Source organism: Carassius carassius, chromosome 31 (genome assembly GCF_963082965.1).
Source record: "Carassius carassius chromosome 31, fCarCar2.1, whole genome shotgun sequence".
Lineage (NCBI taxonomy): Eukaryota > Metazoa > Chordata > Actinopteri > Cypriniformes > Cyprinidae > Carassius > Carassius carassius.
In genome coordinates, this window is record NC_081785.1 from 14,028,981 (window position 1) to 14,055,138 (window position 26,158).

A 26,158-nucleotide genomic window follows, 5' to 3' on the forward strand; every position below is an offset into this window, starting at 1 on the left:
CAAACCTGTGATACATGAGAAACATTTGGGGGTTTTATTTTGGAGTTTTTCAGCGTACACACAAGGAGTGCCAGAGAAAGATTAGCCGGAAACAATTTAATTCTATGGAATATTTGCTCAAAGTATCTTTGAAAAACATTAAAAAGATGGCATCGGTGCACAAAAACTGTTTTGTACACACAAGCAAAGTTTGCATTAAAGCTAATTTCAGTAATCTCACCTGCTAAGGCCTTTATCTTCATGAAACAATTTGGTTCCTGCGTAAACATTGTACCACAGATTCAAATCTTCGGGGGGGCGGGAGGCCAGGGGCTGCTGGGTTTTCCGTCTCAACAGCTCAAATCTGAGGGCAGCGGAAACAGCCAGATAATCAGAGCCTGCTCCACTCCCAAAATCCTCCTGCCATTTCACCCGCACCACTGTTTCGCTGGGTTTTTGCTTTTGTCTTTTCTCTCTCTCATTCTTTCTCCCTCAACAGTAATGCTAATTTCGCCTGTAATCAGGAGAGCTCAGCTTAATGTGCGCTTTATAAGCCTAGTTAAACAAACAGAGCAGCAGCGGGAAAAGTAGTCATGAATTTTAATCATCCGCCTTGAACAGACCTTTATTTACCACCTAATCAGCTCAAAACAGACTAAAATATACAGTGAGAAAGAACAAGAACTTTTACGTTGTGCCTCACTCTTCACAACCTAGAGAGACACTTGCTGTTCTCATACAAAATGGCTGAGTTATGAATTATTCCTAAGACATTTTAGAAATTCCTTTACCATATGAATCACAATTTTGGTTATAATTGATTTTACTGAAGAATGTAAACATCCATTTTATCATTCATTTCATCCAAATCTATATACATCAAATATAAATAAATAAATAGCTAGCTAGCTAGATTGACTGACTGATTATACTTTGAGGAATGTAAACATCAATTTTAACATACATTTTTATAACCATGTCAAATATAGTAGTTCTACTACTAATTATTACACATACATAAATAACAAGTAATGAATTCAATAAGTAACAAAACTTAAATTTGTCAAGTAACTAATGTGTTGTACAGTACATCGATTGAACATTCATATAGTTACCTTATGTTGGGCCCATTCGGCCTTGATGGGAGTTGCCATGAAACAGCTAGGAAAGATTCACTGATGGCTACTACTGACAGGGATGGCAGACCTTCTGGGATTGTGGGTAATGTAGTAACCAGCGTTGGAGAGCTCTCAGTGCAGCCTCCAACATGGCCTCCACCTCCTGAGCAGGCGAGGACGGTGATGCTGTAGTTGGTGTAGGGCAGCAGATTGGTAACTGTATGGTTGAGTACAGATGTATTGGTGTGTGAGATGTGTGGATCAGGCATGCGGATCTCATACCGCTCAACTTCTCCATTGGGCATGAGTGGCGCGGTCCATGTAACCTGCAGTAAAACACAGGACAAATTTGAACCTGTTAGTATCACTGAAGAATTTGACATCAGAATCTAACAGTGTTCTTGTGGTCATGTATTTATAAACTAAAATGGTTTCACAAGCATGTCTAAGGCAGCAGAGAAGGGCCAGAGTCCAATGCAATATCACAACACATCATCTCAGGCTATTATATAGATGAATTTGAGGAACCGACGTCATGTGATGAAGCGAAGGCACCCTGACTTTGACCCAAGACAGAATATTCCTTTCATTAAATTTAAAAGAGGCCTCAGCCCCTTGGAGATCATAATGAAATCCTAATGGAATTGCATAGGAAACGCTGCTCGTTGCTGCTACAGATTGTCTCTGGATCAAGGGAGGCATCAGCATTTGGCGGACACATTAAACATATTGTGCATGCCTGGGGAGAGGAAGATGACATGGTAGATTGGCTAAATGTTAGAGTTACGATTAATTATGACAGAAAAGTTATGGGTATTAAAAGGTTAAGCATGAGTGAAGGCTGTTTTAAAAATTTTTAAATCCAACCTGATTTTAAGTTTAACTTTCAACCCGCGGGTCCCGCTTTCATTAAATTATTTGGTCCGCCCCAGTCTGCCCCGCAAATAAAGTAAAATTTCTTTACCGACCCATGGGGTCCGCAGGTAATGAGACGACCCGTGCATCGGGGACATCACGCAAGGCATTCGTATTGTACCTAATAAAATATGAAAATAGATATTACAAATATTTAATATAGGCTATGCGGAATTGCACGCAAAATACATGGGGTTTTTTATTTCGTTTTTAATGACCCGCCCCAACCCGCCCCGCAGATAAAGTGACAAGTTCTATACCCGACCCGCAGGGTCCACGGGTTATGAGACGACCCACGCACAACTATTGCCTAATGATGCAGCGCTGTAAAGCACCATAGTCACAATCCCAACAAAATTAAAAAAAAATTTTTTTGAGAAATGTTAATAAAATTTAATTCATTTAAACATTTATCTGGAAAAGTATTGATAAAACTAGTTTTGTGTAGTTAAAAATAATTAATTTTATCTGATTTATTTTATGATTTGTTATGTAGTGTAACGCCTGTTAGCTTAGCAACATGCTAAATTTGTTGAACTCCACCGCACATTGAGTCTCCTCTGCAAATCAGCTCCATGATGGTGGTCAACTCAGTGCTGCCTTAGAAGGCAGCTGCCTATGTAGGAAGCATCTCACTGAAATGAAATCATCCTAACAAAGGTGTTTGCCATGAGCATCACAGAGACTGCTTGCATCTCAACAGGAATTTAATATAGCGCATGCTAATGTGAACAGTTTTTTTTTTATTTTTTTGGCTTGTTTTTTGTTGTTTACATGTAGAAGCGTTCTCATCCAGTTACATACAAATGCAGCAGTTAACAAATTAAAGAAATAATAATGGCATTACAATACACTAAACCGGGGGTTAGGGGAAAATGAATAATTCAAGCAAGTTTATGCAAATGCCGCCTTTGTTTGAAGTGGTAAGCATTTCTGTCCATGTTTCTTGGCACTAGCACACAACAAATAACAGAGAGAAAGAGAGGGGGTTATTTACACACTGCAGGATCTAAGCTGCAAAGCTTGTTTGGTTACATTAACGCCCCTTAAATCCAACCTGTAAACCAGCCAAAAGACTGCAAGCTAATTGTGTCTGTTGAATTACAGGGATGTCGATGCAGTTTGCCTTGAAACACACAAATCTCCTTTGTCAAAGAGTTATTAAGGTCTGACATGCTTTGTGTATCTTACAGAAACAAAATAAAGAAGTAAAATCTTTAAAGTGTTAGCTACTGTAGAATACCAAGGGCAAATTCATGAGGGGTTTCCACAATACTCTGACAGATTTAAATGGTTGGTCCTTAATGATAAGCTCTGAAATTACCCGGAAACCGTGCATATCATTGTTCTCATAGCATGAGGGTGTCACTGGAAAAATGATGGATGCTCTGGGTGTGGCATTAAGGGGAAGAAATACAGTAGCTTCTCAATAACAATTAAAACAGAGATCTCATTTGCACCTTATTGGTGAAAAACTATTTGAAAACAGTTGTGCTGATTAATATTTAAGTCATAACTGTGATAGATTTTTCCTTTTAAGATTGTTTGATAAAAAAGTCCAAAAGATCAGCATTTAGTTGATTTTCTTTTTTGTAACATTATACATGTTTTTAATGATACTTTTGATCAATTGAATGTGTCCTTTTAACCTTGTTATTGGACCTCACTAATAAACAATAATCAATATTATTTTGTAAAATATATGATTTTTTTGTGATTTTTTTCTCTAGCCTAAAGTACTGTATATGTCACTTTAATGTTCCTGTTCCTCTTCAAATTGGGCATAATTAAAAAAATTGCTACGAAGTCAGTTCTGAACAATTGTCTTAATCAATGAACTATTATAACTTAACTTATAAACAAGCTTGTGATCATTTTGTTAGTATTTTTGATTGACAAATTAAAAATAAAAAATTCAAAAGGATTATTTAAAATTATTGTCACAATAATTTTTATTTTTTGCAAACATAAACTCCTTTAACCCTTAAATGCATACCTTGGGTCTTAAGCGACCCAGGACATCATTCACTAACCTCATCTTTCTTAGTATTCCTCAGTTTATTCATTATAAACAATATCACAGGAAAAAAATTATACAATATAAAAGAATGTCTGCTGTCTGATTAATTTTTTGCAAAAAGTGTTTAGGGTCGCTAGCGGGCCTAAGGTATGTAATAGTGTAATTATATTTTTCTGGAGCAACAATAATTAAATAACCGATAACTTGAAAAGTGCAATTCACCCATCACTGTTTGATAGACAATAGTGATGTGATGTTTCACTCATAATTATTGCAGGCATAAAAAAATATATAATAAGCAAAAAATGGCTTGAATTGCTTTACAAAGAGCAATTACTGTAGGCAATGAAATATAAGTGTCACTGTAATTTGATGGTGGATGTAATAAATAAGCTGCTAGTGATCAAAGTACTGATTTTGAAGTCACTGAAAACAATAGTTTTGAGAATATGGTTGAGATTGCGAATATGAGCCAGATAGAATGTACTGGGGAAGTGCGATCTGACGATGACAATGAAGTTTTAAAAGGTAACTGCTATTGCAGCAGTTAGAGATCCATTTGTGTTGGATATGTATGAATATGTAATAATGATTGGCAAAACATCCTTGCATTTAAGGGTTAAGTAACATGCAAACTGACTTTCCATGTACCTGTACTGACTCTGGTCCCAAAACCAGCACATGAGGCGACTGCAGTCCTGCAGGTCTTGATGGTCTAGTGGTCACTTTCTCCCACTCACTGCTATTAGATCCACCCAGCCTTGTGTGCGCCAAAATGCGGTACTCATAAGTGGTCCAGGGGCTGAGTGTAGCAGAGCTGTCTAGGTAAGTGAGTGTCTGGTTGGGCTGCAATATGGCCACAGTAGAAATCTGTTGTGTGGCAGTGACTCTCCTCTCAATGGTGTAGCTGTCCAGTTCACCGTTGGCATGACGTGGTGGGGCCCAGGACAAGAGCACTGATGTGGGGGTGTCTGAGTAAAGCTGTGGGGGTGGGACGTCCTCTGGGGGAGCTGGCGGGGTGCGTATGGTGTGGGACTCAGAGGAAAGAGTGCAGCCGGCTGCTGTGCAGGCCTCCACCACAATGGTGTACTGCTGATAGGGTGTAAGTTGAGAAAGGGTGTGGCTGGTGCTGTTTCCTAGCACACTGACACTTAACTGGTGGTTTTTGTAGATGTTATAATGGGTGATGATGCCGTTGAGCTGGGACGGAGGAGACCAGGAGACAGAAGCACTTCTGGGTTGGATGTCAGAGAGTAAAGGAGGGTCAATAGATCCAGGCCCTGAAGAAAGATAATTAAAATTAAATAATTAACATAATTAAATATGCATTAAATAAAATGATTAAATGAGTTGTGAAAAACTCATTATTTTTGCATTTGTTGCTACTAAAGGTGCATAAAACACACACACACGAAGGATGTAATTTAGTAAATAAGATGAAAATTCTTATACTTAATGTTCTTAAGTAATAGAATCTTTATTTATGTACAAAACAAATAAAATTTCTAAAAAATAAATAATAATAATTATTAATAATTATATATTAATCACATAAATTATTCTTATGGATTTATTATTGCATCAATTATTATTATTTTCAATAATGATCAATACATCTATCAAATCCATTTAACATGTAAAAATTGTATTATTACTATTATTGAATGCAATTAATACATAATATAATATAATCATTCTGAATGCATTACATTTACCAGTAAACTTTTAAGATATATCATATATCTCCATTTACCCATATATCCATTCATCTATCCATCAATAAATATGTCTATATCTTAATTTTGCCATTTATTTTGCCTTTAAATGATTTGAACCCAAAGAATGATGAGCCTAGTCAATCTCCATGATCTAGAAAGATGCAGCTTCTCTCTGACAGCACAAGGACACCGTCTGATTGGAGCAGCCTGATTGTCTGGATTAAAATGTAGAGCAGGCAATGTGCAAATCAGTTCATTTGCCAAAGAGGACAGAGTCAGCCGCTGCATATAGCAAGCAAATATGAAATTATATTTATGAATTTATTCGTGTGGTGATGTGGCTAAGGGATATCAGCATTGTGCGAGGCGAACCTCTTAAGGGTCTGTAGTGAATTGGAGGAAATCACTTAAGTTTCTAGCACAGTCATTTTCTTTGAGTCGTTACAACAACAGAAGCCATGGCAACACTAACATCAAGAAATCCTTCATGGATCTTCAGGCCAGCACAGGTCGGGTCATTTTAATAATTACACATCCACATACCAAAACACATGCCAGCATCCCCATACACTGCTTCCCTTTTTTTTTTTTTTGTTTTTTGTTTTTTTTTTTTACTTCCAATGGCTTGTGCCAGTATCTCCTTGGCTGTGACTGGTATAAAACAGTAAGAAGTTTTTAACTTAATTTCAATTAAACAGAATATTAAGTGATGAGTACAGGAACCTTCACACCACATGCCTTGCACAGTGCTTGAAAAGATTTTTTATATTCCCAACCCTGATATATGAAATAGAAATGTTGTCATCATTTACTCACCTATTTGTTCTAAACCTTTGTAACATACTGAGACACACAAAAGATATTTTCAAGAATGTTTGGGTCTAAACAACACTGGATCCCATTGACTCTCATTGTATAAAAATAAAATAAAAAAAAATAAAATAAATAATAATAATAATAATAATAAAAATATATATCAAAACATCATATTTTGTGCTGATGCATTCTTAGCATCATGCCAAAGGCAAATGCAGCATTTCATTTGAACACAGCTGAGGCATAAAACCAAAGCTTACCCGAACATCTTTTGCTGCTTTGCAAGCACTGGCATTTCCTTCAGGAAATGCAAATAGAGAAAATACTATTTTGATGATTTGTCTTTATTTGCTATGTGGAGCACTGCTATTGGGTTTCAGAATAATGCTGATCCAAAATGTCACATTGGTTTATTGCACTTTCTGTGCTCATTCTGTGAGGCCCGATATATGGATGCAGATTTACATTATAGTAATTTTCCATACCATTTTTCTGACAGAACTGTTAGGAAACTCCAGAAAAAAACTGAAGAATGATAAGTAAAAGAGCTTGAACATTTGGTGAAATCAAAGCAGTTAGGGGGATATATGAGCAGTGGTAAATGAAGAGAAGTTGTTTTGTTGCGTTTTAAGTGTCTCCTGTCTGCTCTGTAGCTTGGGCAGTCTGATTTATATTTGGGCCCTATGAAAGCTCATTTGAAGGTAATGTTTTCCTCCTTCATTTACATCCCACGGTAGCACGGTAATGGCGTACCGGCAAGGGCGTGTGGATCAAGGTGACTGGCTCTCTCTCTGCCGTGCTGGGCTGCTGATGTCTCCCCACAGATGGCCCACTTTCCACCTCCCATCACCATCACCTCCCAACTGACTCACTATGTATAGAGCAGACATAACCGAATACATGTATGCTTTCTCTCCCCAAAGCTCAGCGGCCACCACAACAAACATCAAGATAATGACTAAATGACAAAAAAAAGGACATGACAGAATAAGCACACAGATGAAGCAAATTCACTACACAGTTGTACGACTTTTGAACGTTAAGCATAAAACTCAGCATCTAATTCACTAAGCACCCAAAATTCACTTAAACAGATGCTAAACACACTAAAACAGCTCTGCAATGTAAATTAGACTCATTTGTGTACAATTCCATTTAAAAGTTCGGGGTCAGAAAGATTTATTTCTAATTATTAAAGAATGCTGGAAAAAATACATCATGGTTTTCACCACAATATTAAGCAGCACAACTGTTCTAAACCTAAATAATAATAATAATAATAATAATAATAATAATAATAATAATGTTTTTGAGCACCAAATCAGAATATTAGAATGACTTCTGAATTATCATGTGAAGACTAGAGTAAGTGGCTACTGAAAATTCATCTATTAATAAAATGTTCAAAAATTTTTTATTTTTTAATTTTTTTTTAATTTTTATCTATTAATAAAAATGTTCAAATTCTAAAAATATTCCACAATATTACCGTTTTAACTGTATTTTTAAACAAATAAATGCAGTCCTGGTAAGAGTAAGAAGCTTCTTTAAAAAAACATTACAAAAATCTAACATCGATCCCAAATTTCGAATGGTAGTGAATATTTTCTATTCATCATGTCAAGCAGATATTTATCAAATGAATGAAATGGTGGAGAACAGTGACATTTTCAGCATTTTTAAAAGCAGATTTAGGTGTCTGAAATGAAATGGAGTGATAAAGTATGCCAAATTGTGAAGTATGCTGCATCTTCCATACTAAAACATTCAGAACTGTCCTGCTTGTACTATGAAAATTGTGTTCAGAACAGATTTTGTTCTATTAATTGATCTGCATAATTTGTACACTAAAACAACATAATCAGTAGGTGTAAATTAACAGTGCTTTCTTTCGGAGCAATTCATTCGGACACTTTTTTATAAACCCAAGTGTGTTCAATATGTAGTACAAGTAAATTCACTACATTATCTAAATAAACTGACCTTTTTTAAATATAGCAGCTTTATCATAATAACTCTGATTACGGTATGACGTCAAGCGATAAAGAGGTTTAATTCTCATTAGTCATCCCTAACCCTATACTCAACCTTACCCCATTTTCACTTCACACAGCTGGCCGCTGCTTATGATTCCGACTCAGATTTCTCCATTCATCTAGTAGCTGTTATTTTTGGGGGTAATTTTTTACTGTGTCTGTGAATGGGCCCTGCTGATTTCGCTCCCTCTCCCTCCTGATAAATAAACAATGCACAGATCTGACCTTTGGGTTAACAGGTTTTTATGCTTGCTCTACTCAGCACTCTAACTGATTCAATTACCACAAAGGTACAGGAGCATCCATGAATACAAAAAAAAAATGCTCACGGCCGCTGCCACTGCAAAACGCCTGCATAGGTGCTCGCTGCAAATCCAATGTTTGATCTCAGGAGAAATTCCTTTATTGTAAATAATTTTACCACATGAGACAATCAAGTCACCTTGAATGTGAACCACCCCTCCTTACTTCATCCCCGGCTAGCCTTCCTTCCTATGGCTTAGCTGCCCGGTCTTTCGGTCTGCAGAGGCAAAGTGTTATTTAAGCTTTACTGGTCTACGTTAAATTCCGCAATTTGAAGGGCTGTTAAGTTTTTCAATTGAAATTTCATTTAAGATGCAGGTGCTTTTGATTTTATTGATGCTTTACTGCTCTCAGGGTACAAGCAAAAACACACAATAACGGCAGTCGGCCTCAATCAGGCATCAGCAACAGCTGTAATCTCAGGACATTTGGAATACTTAGAGAGGCCTTTCCTGGGCCACTATAAATCGCTACAGCAGAAGGGAAAACAAGAGCACGGGCCGCCAAGCCTTAAATCACATTTATAAGGATTTGGTTAGCATAATAATAACACAATCAAGTGACAAGGCAAAGAGGGAGGGACCGGGGAATGTGAAGGAGAGGATTATTTTTAGCATTGTAGAGGTCCTTGTGACGGTATGATAGCTTTGAAGGTTAGCGTGGCTGATGTCAACTAGGACGGAAGTCGGTAAAGCTACTTTCAAGAAGCAGTTTAGTGTAAAGGAATATATAGTCCATAATCCACAAAAACACTTCCTCCAGTGAAAAAGTCTGTCCCATGTTGTTCTCTCCCACCGAAATATACAACATATTTGTTTAGAACTGTGTTGGACTGTTTTAGTTTGTACATCTGTGCATATTTCTCTCCTGATTCAGATGAGATTTTTTCACCTTTATAAAAGCAATGAAGAAACACACATCTATAAGATGGTCTGAGGTTGAGTAAATTTCAAGTAAATGTTTATTTTGGGTAAACTATATATATATATATATATATATATATATATATATATATATATATATATATATATATATATATATGTATGTATAAAGGTTGGGGTTGATCCTATTTAAATGAACTCAATTCAAGTCTGTGTACACGTTAACAGTAACAGAGTGTCACTGACTACGTTTACATGCAGCCAATAACCCGTTCAAAACCGGGATATTAGCAATAACCCGGTCGCGCACGGCCATGTAAACACCGGCAAAAACCCGGATATGCTCATATCCCGGTTTTTAAAAACCGGGATATTATACCTGGGGTACCCCTTTTCTAACCCGAATATTTGGTCTTGTAAACTCGTTTCGGCATATCCCCATCAAAATGTGTGTTCTGCGCATGTTCTATTCGCAAGGAATCTTGGTCTTTTGAGTAGAGACGGCGCATAAAAAACCCCCCCGTGCAGTATAGAGGCACAGTAGTGTCAAGTGCTGCTGGTGGATCAGTACCAGCGCCAAAGCGCAAACAAAGACTATCGCTATCTGCCCCAAACTATTCATTATCCGCCTGCTGCTGTTGTTGTTGTTGTTGTCTTTGGATACAGGAAGAAGAATCGGAAATGACGCATATTGCGTCTTGTTGTCTGTACGTCCAGATGCTAACCGTGCGTCGCCATTTACATCGGGATTGGCGACTGATTACACATTCCATGCATACAGTAGTAACTCTCTCTGCTCACGCATGTAAACGGGTTATCCCGAATGTTTCAGAAACCCGAATAGTGACCTTAACCCGACCATAACCCAAATTTTAACAGCATGTAAACGTAGTCACTGTAGTTATGTGACCTAAACACACAATAGAAAAACTACAAAAAGAGAGGTAGTCGTCTGCAAAAAGACCAAAGGTGGTTTCAATTGTTATTATTATTTGCCTAAAATGTAAAAGTTAAAATGTACAGGTCATTTATACAATAGATTCACAAGGATAAAAATGGGGGCACAAAAAATGCCCCTCTAAATTCTTTTATGTATATGTCACTCCAGCACACAGACACATGAGCTTTAGCACAGGCAGAGAAGACAGAGGAAAGAGCTCTTCTACATGGCAAAGTTTATGTTCACAGAACCGCCTGTCAAGTCTAAGGGGTGAAAATTCATGGATGGAATTACATTAAAAAGATGGTTATAAAATCTTAATTGAATGATAAAAAGGATAGGAATGAGGGCCTTTTGAATACTTAAAATGCTCATACATCTTCACTAAGGAGATTTCTAGTGGTGTTCTGACATACTGCAGCACAAAAGGAGCCAAACATACAAATCAGACAAGTGTTTCCGCCATAGGTCCATCAGTCTCATGCACTTGACACTTGAAATTTACATTTCAAACTTTCCAGATACCTCTAGATTAAAATTGCTGTCACAAAATACGTCTCTTCACGTCTGAAATTAAAGAAATAGAAAAATAATAATAATAGAAAATCAATGTTAAATCAAAATAAAATGGCAAAAGATGTACATGTAAATGTACATGTATTTATCAGACACTATTTGTGATCGCTTACATAGATACAGTATGAGCAAGGGCAGCTCGTGCACACAGCCTATGTGTGCTGCTGTGAACATTTCACACAGAGGTGGAGAACTCTCTCTAGAGGAGATTTCTAAATTAGAGATGAAGACGTGTGGACAGACTGGGGCCCTATCAAGACCAAAAAAAAAAAAAAACAAAAAAAAAAAAAAAAAAAAAAAAAAAAAAAATATATATATATATATATATATATATATATATATATATATATATATATATATATATATATATATATATATATATATATTTTTTTTTTTTTTTTTAGGTCTTTCTTTTTTGATAGGGCCCTATGTGACATACGTTTCTCTCCTCCTATTTCACCTTGCCCATCCTTTCCTCTTCCTTTATCATGCAGCCGGCCACATTATGTTGAAGAATCTCCTCAATTCTTTCCTACTGTTAATTTAGTGTGGCTTTGCCGGGTACTATTTCACATTGATGGGGCAGCTGATGAGATGAGTGAGAGTGTTTATTAGCAGAGCCAGGAGCCACTAAAACTCACACTTTTCCCATAATCCCGTCACAGAGAGCCGAATATGCCGCACTGAGGCTCTTCGCAGCCCATTTTGGAAAAGAAATAAAGGGCTTTTCTCTTTACCAATAACAATCATTTCTCTCCTGCTTGGTAATGCCCACCTGTTCTCAAAGTCATCACCCCTGCCGCAAAGAAAGAGATGTGTAAATAGAGCTGGAGTGAAGGGCTCATTTCTGCTGCCGCAAACAGGCAGATGGAAAGTGAGGAGGAGGATGGTTTTGATTTATATAGCATGCTGATCAGGATTTGACATGTCGCTTGTTTGGGATTAAAGCGACTTTTAGAAGAGCTACTAATATGGTGCATGCTGGGTCATCGCAGTTCTCTTACGAGAGCTCTCTCGTACTGCGTCTTAGCTAAGACGCTACGGGAAAAGTCTCTTTTCACGAAATACTGAAGCAAAAAATTATCCTTAATTTTGTATTTTTGTAAAGCGCATTTGCAGCAGTACACAGCCATAGGCGAGACGGCTCGTTCGCTCATTGGCTTGTTCTGCGGCAACTGCACAGCCTATCTTTATGTGTGTGTGTGTGTTCGCCCTGCGACACACACTCGTAAAAGAGCTCGCGTCTTTTTTAAGATGCCTTCCTGCGGCTCGTCAGAGCCCCACTCCGCGAGGGAGACCGGTACGTCATCTGTGTCTCCTGCCTGGGTGAAGATCATGCAGCGCTCGCTCGCTGACGGCGGATGCCCCCACTGCGAGCTGTTGCCATGGTGACTCTGAGGACTCGCCTGGCCTTTTTCTCTGAGCCTGCATTCTCCGCTGTGCTGAGGCGCCGTAAAAGCATCGCTTCCAGTGGATTCCGGAACCGTCTTCAGCTCAACCGAGCTCGCCGGTTCGCCCTGCTTCACCGGCCCCCCCTGCATCGCTTCCCGGTGGGCAGCGCCCGCTGTTTGCCGGCGCGTCGTCCGAGGAAGTCGATCTCAGGGCCGCGTCGGGGGAAGAGGACACGCGCTCTCTGCTAGCTTCGGGCAGTGAGGGCTGGGCGAGCTCCGAGGATCTCGCGCCTTCTGCTCAGAACCCCAGCAGACGAGCTGACATCGAGAAGGAGCCGGGGCGAATGATCGTGTTGGCCGCGATGAGTCTCGGCCGCGAGTGGTTTGCACCAGCGCCCCCCCCTCTCGTTCCCGGCTGGATGGTATTTCCCTTTCGGATGAGCGTACTTCTCAAAGCCCGCCTCATTTCTTCCTGAGCTTCACGAAGAGGTGGCGAAGGCTTGGAACGCTCCATATTCAGCACGAACTCGTTCGTCTGTCTCACTAGCATTCTCCACACTGATGATGCTAAAAACAGGAACTACCACTCACTTCCGCCGGTGGAACAGGCGATAGCGACGCACCTTTGTCCGCCCTCTGCTGGACGGCGGCAAAAGCGGTGTTGCCATCTAAAGCCTCCTGTGTGACGCTGCGTCGGCGCTACTAACGATGGCTGCTTCATCGAAGCGCAGGTGTACGAGTTCCGCTGTGGCCGAGCTCTCACCCAAGCGCGCCGCTGTTTCAGTTCCAGGAATTGTGACTGTCTCAGCGTTTTCTGTAATGCGCAAGCCTGCACAGTTGCCCGCTTGCCTGCACACAAAAGCCGTTATCACAACAGCTTCAGCAACGCAGCTCGAGACCCCCGTTCTCGCTCTACTGGCCGTCGCCCCCGCCGCGGGGACCGCGGCAGAGGATTACGGTGAGGCCGGGAGCCCCGAAGCCATCCTGGAAAAGCCATCTACGCATGCTGCATGACGCTGCGTCGGCACTACACACGATGGCTGCTTCATCGAAGCGCCAGTGTACGAGTTCCGCTGCGGCCGGGCTCTCACCTAAGCGCGCCGCTGTTTCAGTTTCCAGAGATTGTGACTATTTCAGCGTTGTTTGCAATGCACAAGCCTGTACGGTTGCCCGCTTGCCTGCACACGAAAACCGTTATCACGGCTACCCAGATATTTCCCGAAAAAAGTGTAATTTCTGGTGTCCCGGCCACGGCCGATGGTGCTATAAATGTAGTGACGATGCCCACTGCTCAGTGCCCATCTCCGCATATAAGCACAGCCCTTCACACAGGGCTCGCGCCTATAAAAGCGACTCAAGTCGATCACGCGCACTACATAGTAGACGTGCCCACTCCTCAGTGCCCACAATCACTATGTCACACGCGTCATGTGGTTTCTGTAAAAACGAAACCCGTGCACGTTCGTCCGGCCACGGCCGATGGTGCTATAAATGTAGTGACGATGCCCACTCCTCAGTGCCCATCTCCACATGTAAGCACAGCCCTGCACACAGGGCCTGCGCCCATAATGTCGACTCAAGTCGGTCGCGCACACTGCATAGTAAACGTGCCCACCCCTCAGTGCCCACAATTACTATGTCACACGCGTCATGTGGTTTCTGTAAAAACGAAACCCGTGCATGCTCGTCCGGCCACGGCCGATGGTGCTATAAATGCAGTGACGATGCCCACTACCCAGTGCCCATCTCCACATATAAGCACAGCCCTGCACACAGGGCTAGCGCACATAAGATCGACACAGATCGGTCGAGCGTGCCGCATAGTAAACGTGCCCACTTCCCAGTGCCCACATACACTATGTCACATACGGCGCGGGGCTTCTGTAAAAACGAGGCCCGTGCACGTACATTCTGCACAGGCAGACAGCGAGTTTAAAGTGGTAAAAGTGCACACATGCAGCCCACGGTTACTCGCAGATATATCGAGTCCCACGGGACCCGCTCAGCCTCCCTCCAGTCGGTTAAGCGCCGGAACGGGGTCGAGGAAGAGCGATCTGCCCGCTGTGATCAGCGCGCTCCCCGCCTCAGATGCGCAGCACACTCGAGCGCCGCCGTTGCCCAGTCAACAGAGCGCGTTTCGCATCCAGCCCTTAGCCATTCATGCAAATGCATGGTCAGTGCTTCCAGGGGTTTCGGATTGGGTGCTAGGCATTATAAAGAGAGGCTACACGCTACAGTTTTCTCGACGCCCACCGTGCTTTTCAGCGCGCGTCGAAACTACGGTCAAAACAGAAGTAGCACACATACTTCGGGCCGAAATATCAAAACTGTTGAGCAAAGGGGCTGTAGAGCCTGTGTCTCAAAGCGAGGGGGGGCTGTACAGCAGATACTTTCTGGTGCCCAAGAGAGACGGGGGTCTCCGGCCCATACTGGATCTAAGACAGCTGAACAGGCATTGATGAAACGCAGTTTCAAAATGCTCACGACCAGGAAGCTCCTCGCGCAGATTCGCAGAGGGGACTGGTTCATGTCAATAGATCTGAAGGACGCGTATTTTCAAATACAGATAGCGTCAAACCACAGGCGATATTTGAGATTCGCCTTCGAGGGCCAGGCATACCAGTTTGCAGTCCTGCCATTCGGCTTGTCCGTAGCTCCTCGTACGTTTACGAGGTGCATGGATGCAGCGCTCGCTCCTCTTAGACTCAGAGGCACACGAGTGCTGAATTATTTGGACGACTGGCTGGTTCTGGCCCGATCATGAGCGGAGCTCATGGACCACAGAGCCGTTTTACTCGATCACCTCGAGAAGCTCGGCCTCAGTGTCAATTGGGTGAAGAGTTCGCTGAACCCCAGTCAGACGATCCTGTTTCTGGGTATAGTTCTGAACTCGTGTTCCATGACGGCGCGGCTGTCACCACAGCGCGCGATGGGCATTCAGCGTGCAGCGAGTTCTTTCCGCTGTGGCGCGACTGTGTCGCTCAAACACTGTCAAAAGATGCTGGGTTTCATGGCCTCAGCATCTCCGGTTCTGCGGCTGGGCCTGCTCCGCATGCGCCCCCTGCAGTTCTGGCTGAAGGCTCGGGTGCCGCGCAGAGCGTGGGCGTCTGGCCGGCTGCATTTCAAGGTCGATCAGAGCTGTGTTGCGGCTCTAGCACCTTGGACAGCGAACGGCTGGTACCGATCAGGTGTAAGCCTGGGGACTTCCCCGAGTGTGAAAATGCTGTCGACGGACGCCTCCACTTCGGGATGGGGAGCGCTGCTCGAAGGCAGACCGTCCTTTGGCCTATGGTCAGAATGGGAAAAGCTCCATCATATCAACTGCCTGGAAATGCTGGCAGTGGAGAACGCGCTGACGCGCTTTTGTCCCCATATCAAGGATCACCACGTCATAGTCCGTTCGGACAACATGTCCGTGGTGTCCTACATAAATCGCCAGGTCGGTCTCGGGTCCCGAAACCTGTGCAGGCTGATGGAACGCCTCCTGATTTGGGCTCAGCGCAACGTGTGCTCGCTGAGAGCAGTGCATGTGCCTGGACTGCAGAATCTGGGTCCAGACAGGCTGTCCAGAGGCAATGTTCCTACGGGCGAATGGTCTCTACACCCGCAAACAGTCCGGCTGTTGTGGCAGAGATTTGGCATGGCGGAGGTGGACCTCTTTGCGTCCCACGAAGACGCTCACTGCCCCGCGTTCTTTTCCAAGAACGAAAGCGCGCTGTCACGGAGATGGCCGTGCTGCCCGCTTTATGCGTTCCCTCCCGTCTCCCTCCTTCCGCAGGTGATAGAACGGGTGAGAGAAACGAGATGTTCAATACTGCTTGTAGCACCTCTTTGGAAGAACCAACCATGGTTCCCAGATTTGATGCAGTTAGCAGATGTCGCCCCGTGGCCGGTACCATTGAGGAGAGACCTCCTCTCGCAGGCCAGGGGCTCGATTTGGCACCCTCAACCGGAGTTGTGGTCCCTCTATGTATGGGCACTCAATGGTTACCCGCTGATCTCGCAGTGAGAGTGCTAAATACCATCACTCAGGCTAGAGCTCCGTCGACACGACGTCTGTATGCCTCGAAGTGGTCGGTGTTCTCCAGCTGGTGCACAGCTCGAGGTTATTCACCCCTTAGTTGTGAGGTGACGGAGGTCCTCTCCTTCCTTCAGGAGCTGTTGGATAAGGGCAGAGCCCCATCCACGCTCAAAGTTTATGTGGCTGCCATAGCGGCGTTTTCTGAAACGGCGTCCGGTCAGTCAATAGGAAGGAATGATTTAGTCATCCGGTTCCTCAGAGGAGCTAGGAGGCTGAATCCTCCCAGACCTCCGTCAGTCCCTATGTGGGACCTCGCGGCGGTTTTGGAGGCCTTGAAAGGTCCCCCTTTCAAGCCTATCCAATCGATTAGCCTTCAGCATCTGTCGTTCAAGACAGTATTCTTGTTGGCTCTCGCTTCTGTGAAGTGTGTGGGTGATTTGCACGCGCTCTCGGTGAGCCAGTCGTGCTTGGAGTTTGGGCCCAATGACTCAAGAGTCATACTCAAACCTAGGCACGGTTATGTGCCGAAATCCCTCAACACACCGTTTCGGGCTCAGGTTATTGCCCTGTCTGCCCTGCCGGTGTCAGGGGAGGATGGAGACTCGAGTCTTCTTTGCCCTGTCAGGGTTTTAAGAGCTTATGTGTCTCGCTCTGCTGCCTTTCGGCAGACGGAGCAGCTATTTGTCTCGTTCGGTGGGCGTTCCAAGGGAATGGCTGTTTCGAGACAGACTCTATCCAGATGGATAGTTGACGCCATAGCGTTAGCTTACGCTTCCAGGGGCCTTCAGTGCCCGTTGGGCGTCAGAGCACACTCCACAAGAGGCATCGCCTCGTTGTGGGCGTGGTCTACTGGGATCTCCTTGCAGGATATATGTATGGCGGCAGGTTGGGCCTCGCCGTCTACATTTATCAGGTTCTATAACCTGGAGGTTCCCGCCTTGCAAGCAAGGCTGCTGTCGGTATAGGCGAATCAGGGCCCTGAGGGGAATTCTGAGTTCACGAGCGCTATGCGCTGCCGACTGTTATATGGGCAGTATTGCGTAAGACCCGCATTGCCACATTGGTCAGGCCTTGCCTCGGCTGTGTGACGTCATATTGCCGCATCTACGGATGCTGCTAGATATGGGACGGAGGGCTTTTTCCCTTTTCTGTCCTGGACTCTCTGTGAGTCCCTCAGGTGACTGTGCACTGTAAATCCTGGGCGTTGCTCCAGGTTTATTGGTGTGTGATCCCTGCGCGCACGGCGTTTTACATTGGGTTCCCGTAGCGTCTTAGCTAAGACGCAGTACGAGAGAGCTCTCGTAAGAGAACGTACTCGGTTACTAAACGTAACCTCGGTTCTCTCTAGAAGAGCGAACGAGTACTGCGTTCTCTGCCGTGCGCACGATTCACTCTGGTTCGCTTCGGCGATGAAATAAATCAGGTGAGTCAGCCTTTTCGAGCTCCTTTTATAGGTTGGGCCACACCCGTTTCGGCGGGAAGTGGCAAGAAGGGCGCGAAGCGCCCTTATTGGTCTGATGTTGCATCAGCCCGCGCTCGATAGGCTGTGCAGTTGCCGCAGAACAAGCCAATGAGCGAACGAGCCGTCTCGCCTATGGCTGTGTACTGCTGCAAATGCGCTTTACAAAAATACAAAATTAAGGATAATTTTTTGCTTCAGTATTTCGTGAAAAGAGACTTTTCCCGTAGCGTCTTAGCTAAGACGCAGTACTCGTTCGCTCTTCTAGAGAGAACCGAGGTTACGTTTAGTAACCGAGTACGTTTTGGCATATGGTAAAGTAAATACGTGAAAGCCAGTTTCATTGTAACAAAATACATTAAATACACATCCAGTGAAATAAAAAAAAAAGCACTTTAGAGCACTGGTGACAGACTTGCACTGAATTTCAAACACTTAAATGCCCCAAAGTATTTACATGTTTTTATTATTAAAATATTCAATATGAAAATATTTATTTATTATTTTTTTATAAAATATCAAAGCATTTCGCTTTTTAGGTAGCACTTTATAAAGTGATACTGTCTATCACATAATATCTTAATCAAAAAACTTTTTATTTCAATACCATCTTTAATCGTCTTTAATCTAAGCATAACAATATACAATTAAAAACATCATAGTTGCTAAAACAAACTTTACTAAGCAAAAGCTTAAGCTTAGTTTTCATTCATCCCTATTTAAACTACGTGAACATATTCTTCATGGCTTAACAATGCAGCTAATGCAGAGATTCGTAAAGGCATGACAATTTATGACATCCTCTTAGTGAAGAATACAACCTATGAAAGGAAATACTAAACATAAAGAATACTAATTACAAGTTGCAAAATAAAATATACAGACACATAGTGCAAAACAAATAGACCAAAGCAGCAAGACAAGAAATTGAACAAAAAGTCTCAATGAGGCTGTGAATGTTACTCAGCTCATGTAGTTCTGCTCTCAAACAGAGGGAAAACACTTCCCAAAAGCAGAAGTTGTGAAGTGCTGCAGGGCATTGTGGGGAGGGGGATGTCTCTAAGCATGATCATGAAGAGGTGGTGGTCCATAATACAGTGCAATCTGAGGGTATGCGAATACTGGCTCAGTAATTATAATGCATGTGCTAATAGGCTGAAGTATAATTAATTTATAACTTAGCAGAGAGTGTCTGTTATGATCCGTAATATGATTCTATTACGGTAATCAGTCCAAAATGACACCGGCAAGGTCATGTAGGCGTACCTTTAACTAGTGATGTCTGTCCACTGCCCCCCCACCTGCTCTTTTCTGTGGGACAAGCCTCACAGAGAAACCGCCTGACACGTTGTGTGCTTAATGATTTTCTGTTGTGTTTGTGGGCATTGTGTGTGTCAGTTGTGGAACTCACTGTCTTGTGCAGTAAAAAAAGAGACCCATGGGCTGCTGGTTTCTCCATGGCTGTTGGACACCAGCAGTCTGAAATGATACTCGGTAAAGGGTTCAAGGTCCTTAACGGTGTGACTAAATACAGTCGTCTCATCGTCCATTAACCTAAAGATAGAATTAAATGTACATGTGAATTACACAGAACACATTACAGTACACATTAAAACAGTAGATGCATTTATATTTTTATTTACAGCCAATAAACTTTATGATGAAGCAAAAAACCAAAGTCCTAATTATGACCAAACCAAGTCCTAATTATGAGCAGGGCCGTAGCTGGGGTTTGTGGGGCCCCGCTGAAGGTTGTACCAGTGGGCACTGTTTGAAAATGTTTAATTTGTATGTTTGTTAATTTTTTTTTTTTAATTTGTGCTATTTACACAATGTTTAAGTTTTTTTTTTCAAGTTTGTAGGTGTCCAGGTACAGAAACCGAATAATTAAATGTAAAATAGCACTGGATAGTCTTCAATGTAAAAATGAAATATACAATCAAACCAAAATTTATTCAGACACCTTCAACATTTCTCACATTATTACAGTTTATTTGCTATTGCTTCTAAAATGGTTATAAAATATGACAAGAACTTATAGTTAAACTGTGTCAGAACAAATTCGTCTTGATAATGTCATAACTTTGATAGAAATTTATTTAATGGATTACAATCAACCAAAACTACAGACAACTGTTATTATGACAATATTTATACAACTATCAATAATTTGTTGAGCAATTACCAAGCAATGCTTCATTTTGTTCAGACTGTGGTGTGAAAAGGTTGCATTAGCAATTCAGAAAAAAAAACACATAAGCAATGCACGGTGCTTTATAAGGTGCTGAATAATTTTTGGTCCCAATTTTATATACACTATAGATAGAGAGTTAAAAAATGTATATCTATCTATTTCACTAATAGTTCACTCTATGAAGATTCAAGAGCAGTGAGTGATTTTTCTTTCATTTTCTTGGATTAACATTACAGCAGCTAGTAGCTAAATTAGACGCTGTCACTTTAAGAGACGATGATCATCCAATATAATTTTTTTCCTCAACTGTTTACTTTCACTTAAGAAATAACTGACAAATAACTTAAAAAAAAACTGTTTTTTCGAGCATACTTTCCAAGGCGGGTATTTTGACATATTTTGTATGTATTTGTCGGCACGAGCAAAAAGAAGCAAACTCAAGCGTTTTGAGACGCCTTTCTCTGCGTGAGCCCTAAACACCAGAACACCGCGGTGCTGAATTGGGCTCTTTCACATCTTTTTTTTTTTTTGTTCTAACTGTGATTTGTATTTGTTCGTTCAGGTGCAGGAGGGACTTCGAGGAGAACTTCCCAAAGTAGAGCTCGGTTCAGTGTCGCTGTCTCTGGGACGCAGCTCTCTCTCTCGTGCGCACCGAACACAGCGCGCGAGTAACCAGCTACTCTGTTAAGCTTTTCCGTGTCTTGTGTTTGGATGCTTTAATGTTTAAATTACAAGTGGTAATTTAAAAACACGTGAAAATAATATGCTTTTGTGACAACGCGCAGCAGTGGCCCGTCAACCGTCCTGAGCATCTTTTTAGGCTGGCTGAGTCGGTTGAGATCGCCGGGGGCCCCCCCTCAGCCGTTGACCCCTATAATCGTCACCCCCTTTCACCCCACTAGTGACAACCCTGATTATGAGAATTAAATTTGCAATTGTGCAATTAACACTACTGCCCAAAAAGTTTTTTTTTTTAAGTCTCTTATGCCAAGGCTGCATTTATTTGATCAAAAATACAATTAAAACAGTAATATTGTGTAATATTACTACAATTTAAAATAACTGTTTTATACTTGATTCATTTTAAATGTAATTTATTCTTATGGTAGCAAAAGTTAATTTTTCAGCAGCCATTACTCCAGTCCTCTGTGTCATATGATTCTTAATTCTAAAACATTTCAATATGCTGATTTGTGCTCAAGAAACATTTCTTAGCATTATCAGTGTTGAAAGCAGTTGTGCTGCTTAACATTTCTTCGGAAACCATGACACATTGTTACAGGATTCTTTGTTTCTTTGGATTCCATATTAACTAGTTGTTTATTAGCTTATTAGGACATTACTAGAGTATTGGCTGTTTATTAGCACTTATAAAAAAACACATTCTGCATGACCATATTCTACATCACTTAATCCTACCCAATAGCTAAACTTAAACAGTTTACCTTACAGACTATTCATAAGTCATGATTAGGAGTAAACTGAGGCAAAAGTTGAAGTTAATAGTTAGTTAGTGGTGAGAATTGATCCCTTGTGTCCAAAAAGTGTGTGTTTAGCTGTTTTTGTTGATAAAGACTTCATTTTAAATGTTTATATTAGCTAAAGCTAACTTTGACAACTCTTAGTAGTACACAAGCTTATAGATTCAAACCTAATAGGGGTTTTAAAATGATTAACATATCTTTTCCGTTAAGTGTTTTGCAAATCAAATCATAAGTGATCTTAAGATTGAATGAGCTCATCAACTTCTATGGTTAGAATATGACATTATTCTGGTGAAAATGCAAGTGGACATTTGTATTGAACTGAAATGAGAAATAGATATAATCATGCTGCATTAAATGGCTTACAAGTCCTGCTGATAGGAACAAATCTTTGCTGGTTTTTTAAGCAGCATCAACTTCCACAGAGCCCCACAATCAAATTTACCATGGAGTATAATAAATAAATCACATGAACAATGAAATACATTTCAAAAGAATCCCAGGAAATGAGGGTGATATATAATACATGTGCCTAGTCATTTATTTATTACAACAAAATGAGAATTCTCCTATTTCTGATTAAATTGCAATTTGTTGTCAGGGAGCATGTAATGCATATATATTAGATAAATCATTTGTTACTTTTTTTTTTACAGAAGCAGATTTTTTTTTCATAAGGACAGCCCTGGTCTAGGCCTACTATTTGATATTCCTGTACATCTGCTCTACAACAGTCTAACCACTACTTTCTTCTCTTTAGATCAAATACTGATAGATGTATCCTGTTTTCCAGATTCACTGCCTTTTGTATTATCATTACAAAAGAACTATTGTTCACTGATGGTTGCATGTTTGCAGTAGTAGTGATGACCTATATGTGTTTGTAGTGTGGAAAAGTGCATGTGTACAACGTGAAAGGTCTTCTTGGCGTTGTTGCTCTGAGCTTACTGGTGAACTTGTGGGGAAGCTGAAGTCCTCATCTGGAGCTGGTAGCGCAGAGGTCCGGGAGCGTTGTGACGGGCTGGAGCAGCCCAAGCCACCTGCAGCGAGGTGGGGGTGGCAGATGCCAGCCTGGGGGGCAGGAGGCCATCTGGAGCTGTATGTGGAGAGGATGCAGAGGTGAAGTGGAGCAGAGAAAAGACCTGCATGGTGCAGCATATGCTAAGGAACATGGGTAGAAACATTGTTGGGGATGGGAGCATTTTAGGGTTGTGAGACTTTGAAAAAGCCCAGCTTACTGTATATAGTACATCACATGCTGGGCTATAAGCACTCACAATGGCACAACCTACTGTATGCCCTGAGTTCTGGTTCTCCAAAAGGCTTTTAAAGGATATGTGTATATATATATTTTTAATATTCTTCTTTTGTTTTAAAGATTTAATATTCTGCTGGTGGAGAATCATGTAGCCATCTTTATTATTACAGACTGGAGAGAGAGAGAGAGAGAGAGAGAGAGAGAGAGAGAGAGAATTTCTCTCTTTTTAAAGAGAGAGACAAGAGACGGTGGAGAATGTGAATGGCACTTGTGTAATGGTGCGGTCAGCTCTCTGCGCCTCTGATTTACAAGGACTTCCTGGTCCCTTCTAAGCCTCCTCGCCTCGCTTCTAACCCAGCGCACCATCAACTATGCAGATAATGCTCCGGCTTCTATTTACTGCGACATCTAGTCATCTGCTCTCAACACAATCTCACTGGTCAGGGCTTACTTACACACATACCCTTATGCACACATATTCAAATAATATCTGTGAGTTTCACAATATTAGTACTTTACATTAAGTATTAATATTGAATTGTTTATATGAAAAATTGTTAGATCACAAAATTGACAGTCAAATATAACATAATATAATACTTTGTTTTAAATGTTTTAAAAAATGGTACAATAATAAAAATAAATAAAAGTAATACTAAATAATAATTAGTAATAAGTAACTGCAATGTGGATCTCATTATTTGCTAATTTCTATCGACAAGACATCAAGACTATATTACAAAATTGCCTGGAAGCACATGAAAACATCTCACCAGTCAAAAAGAAAACATCTTGAATCTGTGTCTTTTCTTAGTGCATAGTGAGGACTCCAGGCAAATATCATCTATTCTGAGGAGCAATCTAGTCAGCATCAGCTTCAGTAATACAGCACTCCAATGCTCCAAGTGAAGTCCTTTCCCTAAGTGAAGTCTCAATCTCAATCAATCCTCCTCTTGTCCAGCCACAAAAACTCAATAACTGTTGATTATTTAAGTCATTTCAGCCACGCTGAAATAGAATCACCTCAATAGATTCCAAATTATAATTGAATAAGCCTGTGGTGGTCGAAGCACTAAAAGAAAAAAAAAAAGTTTATGAGAGCGAGACTGAATTTCTGGTTCCGTGGTCTCTGGTGTACAGAGAAAAGACTAAATGAGATCAATTCATTGACATTATGGCAAGAAAAAAAGATGTTAATACTTTGATTGATGAGAGATGGAACTGCCAATTATGTCAATAAAGAGTATGGATATGCCAAGCTGTTGTGTTCAAAGCTTGACGTACCCATGCGTCATTAAGGAGGACAGGGTGACAGTGTTGACTGAACGGTGAAGGAAGAGATGATGCGGATGTCTGAACCCAACGCTACATAGGCTGGCATGCGGGAACAGGGATGTGGCTTGTGCTCAGCAGGGGTCAGTCTCATCACTCAAGTCAGCGCTTCTAAATTAGTTTTACTGCCAAGCTGCAATTTTCATAATGTCCATTTAGCTTGTATTAGGCAAGAAAAAGCTCGGCAGAGGGACTCTGCTGCTTTGAGAAGAGTGGATAGGGCTTTGCTGGACGGACTCGGGGATAAAAGCCATTTCACTCTTTTCCTCCATCTGCCTTTGCTGCTATGGCTTTTGGGCAGGAATAAACAGCGAATGCCCAGCCAACCAGTCATAAACATAATGATGATGATTAGCATATGGACAGGTCTGGACCATGTCCCTACAGATTGCCGCAGCTCAGAGATGCCAATACTACTTCATATATTTTGGACCTGAACACCAACACACAGCACCAATGGTGTAACACTGACTGAAGAGGTTGGCATATTGTGAATTTATCAAGAGTGATTGTTCTCCATGGCTCAGATGCAGAGAGAGACATTTGTACATCTAAAAACAACATTTGTAATGTTCAAGTGGCACAGACAATATTAAGCTTAAATAGGTGCTATAGCAGTGGTTCTCTACCCATGGCCCGTCACGAATTCAAAAGCAGCCTATCATGCTGAACACGATTAAACGTTTTACAAATTAATTTCAGTTTTTACATTAATTAAAAAAATATACTAAACGAAAATAAGCTATAATGTTTTTGTTATGTAAAATAATGTTTTTCATATATTATTTTCAGACATGAGCAGACCTATACTCACGTAATTTGTTACGCATTTAACAAACACTTACAAGACAGCACTTTGGCAGAATTCATTCAAGTAGTCATCAGCAGCCATTAGTTTGGTAAAATTGAGCATCAGAATGGACAAATTTGTTATTAAGGGAGAAAAATGAAATGTGGAAAATGCCAGCGAAGGAACACATACAGACAAGAATAGTGACAGTATCAGGAGTAAAGGTAGGAAGGTAGGAGAGTATTGGACTTTTGGTTTGCCCCGCCACTCACTGTTCAGGCAAAAGGAAACACCCATTCTACATAGCAATCGACCTTAATTGTAAAACATCTCTGGAGAAAACCTCAGATTATTAATTTCGAAAGTGCTTTCCATTTTTTGATCAAATAGGCTGCATGTGGCACCTTTTTCTACAATATTGTGCGTCAAGTCACACTTCCGTCCATGTCTTACAGAATGCAACTTACAATCGCAACTTCATTGTGCTGTTACTCCTTTTCGGCTGAAAAAAAAATTCTTAGAAAACCTGGCTTTATTCAGTGTATGCAAAAACACCGGTGTTAACCTGCATGTTCTGCACAGTGAGGAATGAACAACATGTTCAAAGCATTTGATTTCTTCCCTAAAGTTTGTAGAGAGAGAGAAAAATAGAAAGAGACAGGAGAGTCTAATGAGAGTAAGACACCCCATTGACAAAAGAGTTAATTCCTCACAGCCGTATTTCATCAAACAGTCAGTATAAAGCGTCTTTGTTTCACCTCCCTCCTTTCTCAGGTATATCAAAAGTGTCACTAATCATTTTAAACTATGCACTTTTATGTTTCGTCTGTATCCTAAGCCTTCTACTCCGTCTGTTCTTTGATATAACAAGGACAGTTTGAGACAAGTCTTCAGTTCAGCTAAGACAAACCAAAAGATCTACCGAAA

General features: G+C 41.4%; 1 protein-coding gene across 1 annotated transcript in view; it reads right to left on the reverse strand.

Moving 5' to 3' along the window:
- Window positions 1-26,158, reverse strand: part of LOC132111610 (usherin-like) — a 234,161-nt gene that overhangs the window by 72,173 nt on the left and 135,830 nt on the right. Inside the window, exons 39-43 of the mRNA XM_059519061.1 lie at window positions 22,800-22,947; window positions 19,585-19,727; window positions 4,684-5,312; window positions 1,095-1,423; window positions 221-343 (exon numbers count right to left, since the gene is read on the reverse strand). Coding sequence (XP_059375044.1) covers window positions 221-343; window positions 1,095-1,423; window positions 4,684-5,312; window positions 19,585-19,727; window positions 22,800-22,947 — 1,372 coding nt within the window. The remainder of the gene's footprint in view (window positions 1-220; window positions 344-1,094; window positions 1,424-4,683; window positions 5,313-19,584; window positions 19,728-22,799; window positions 22,948-26,158) is intronic.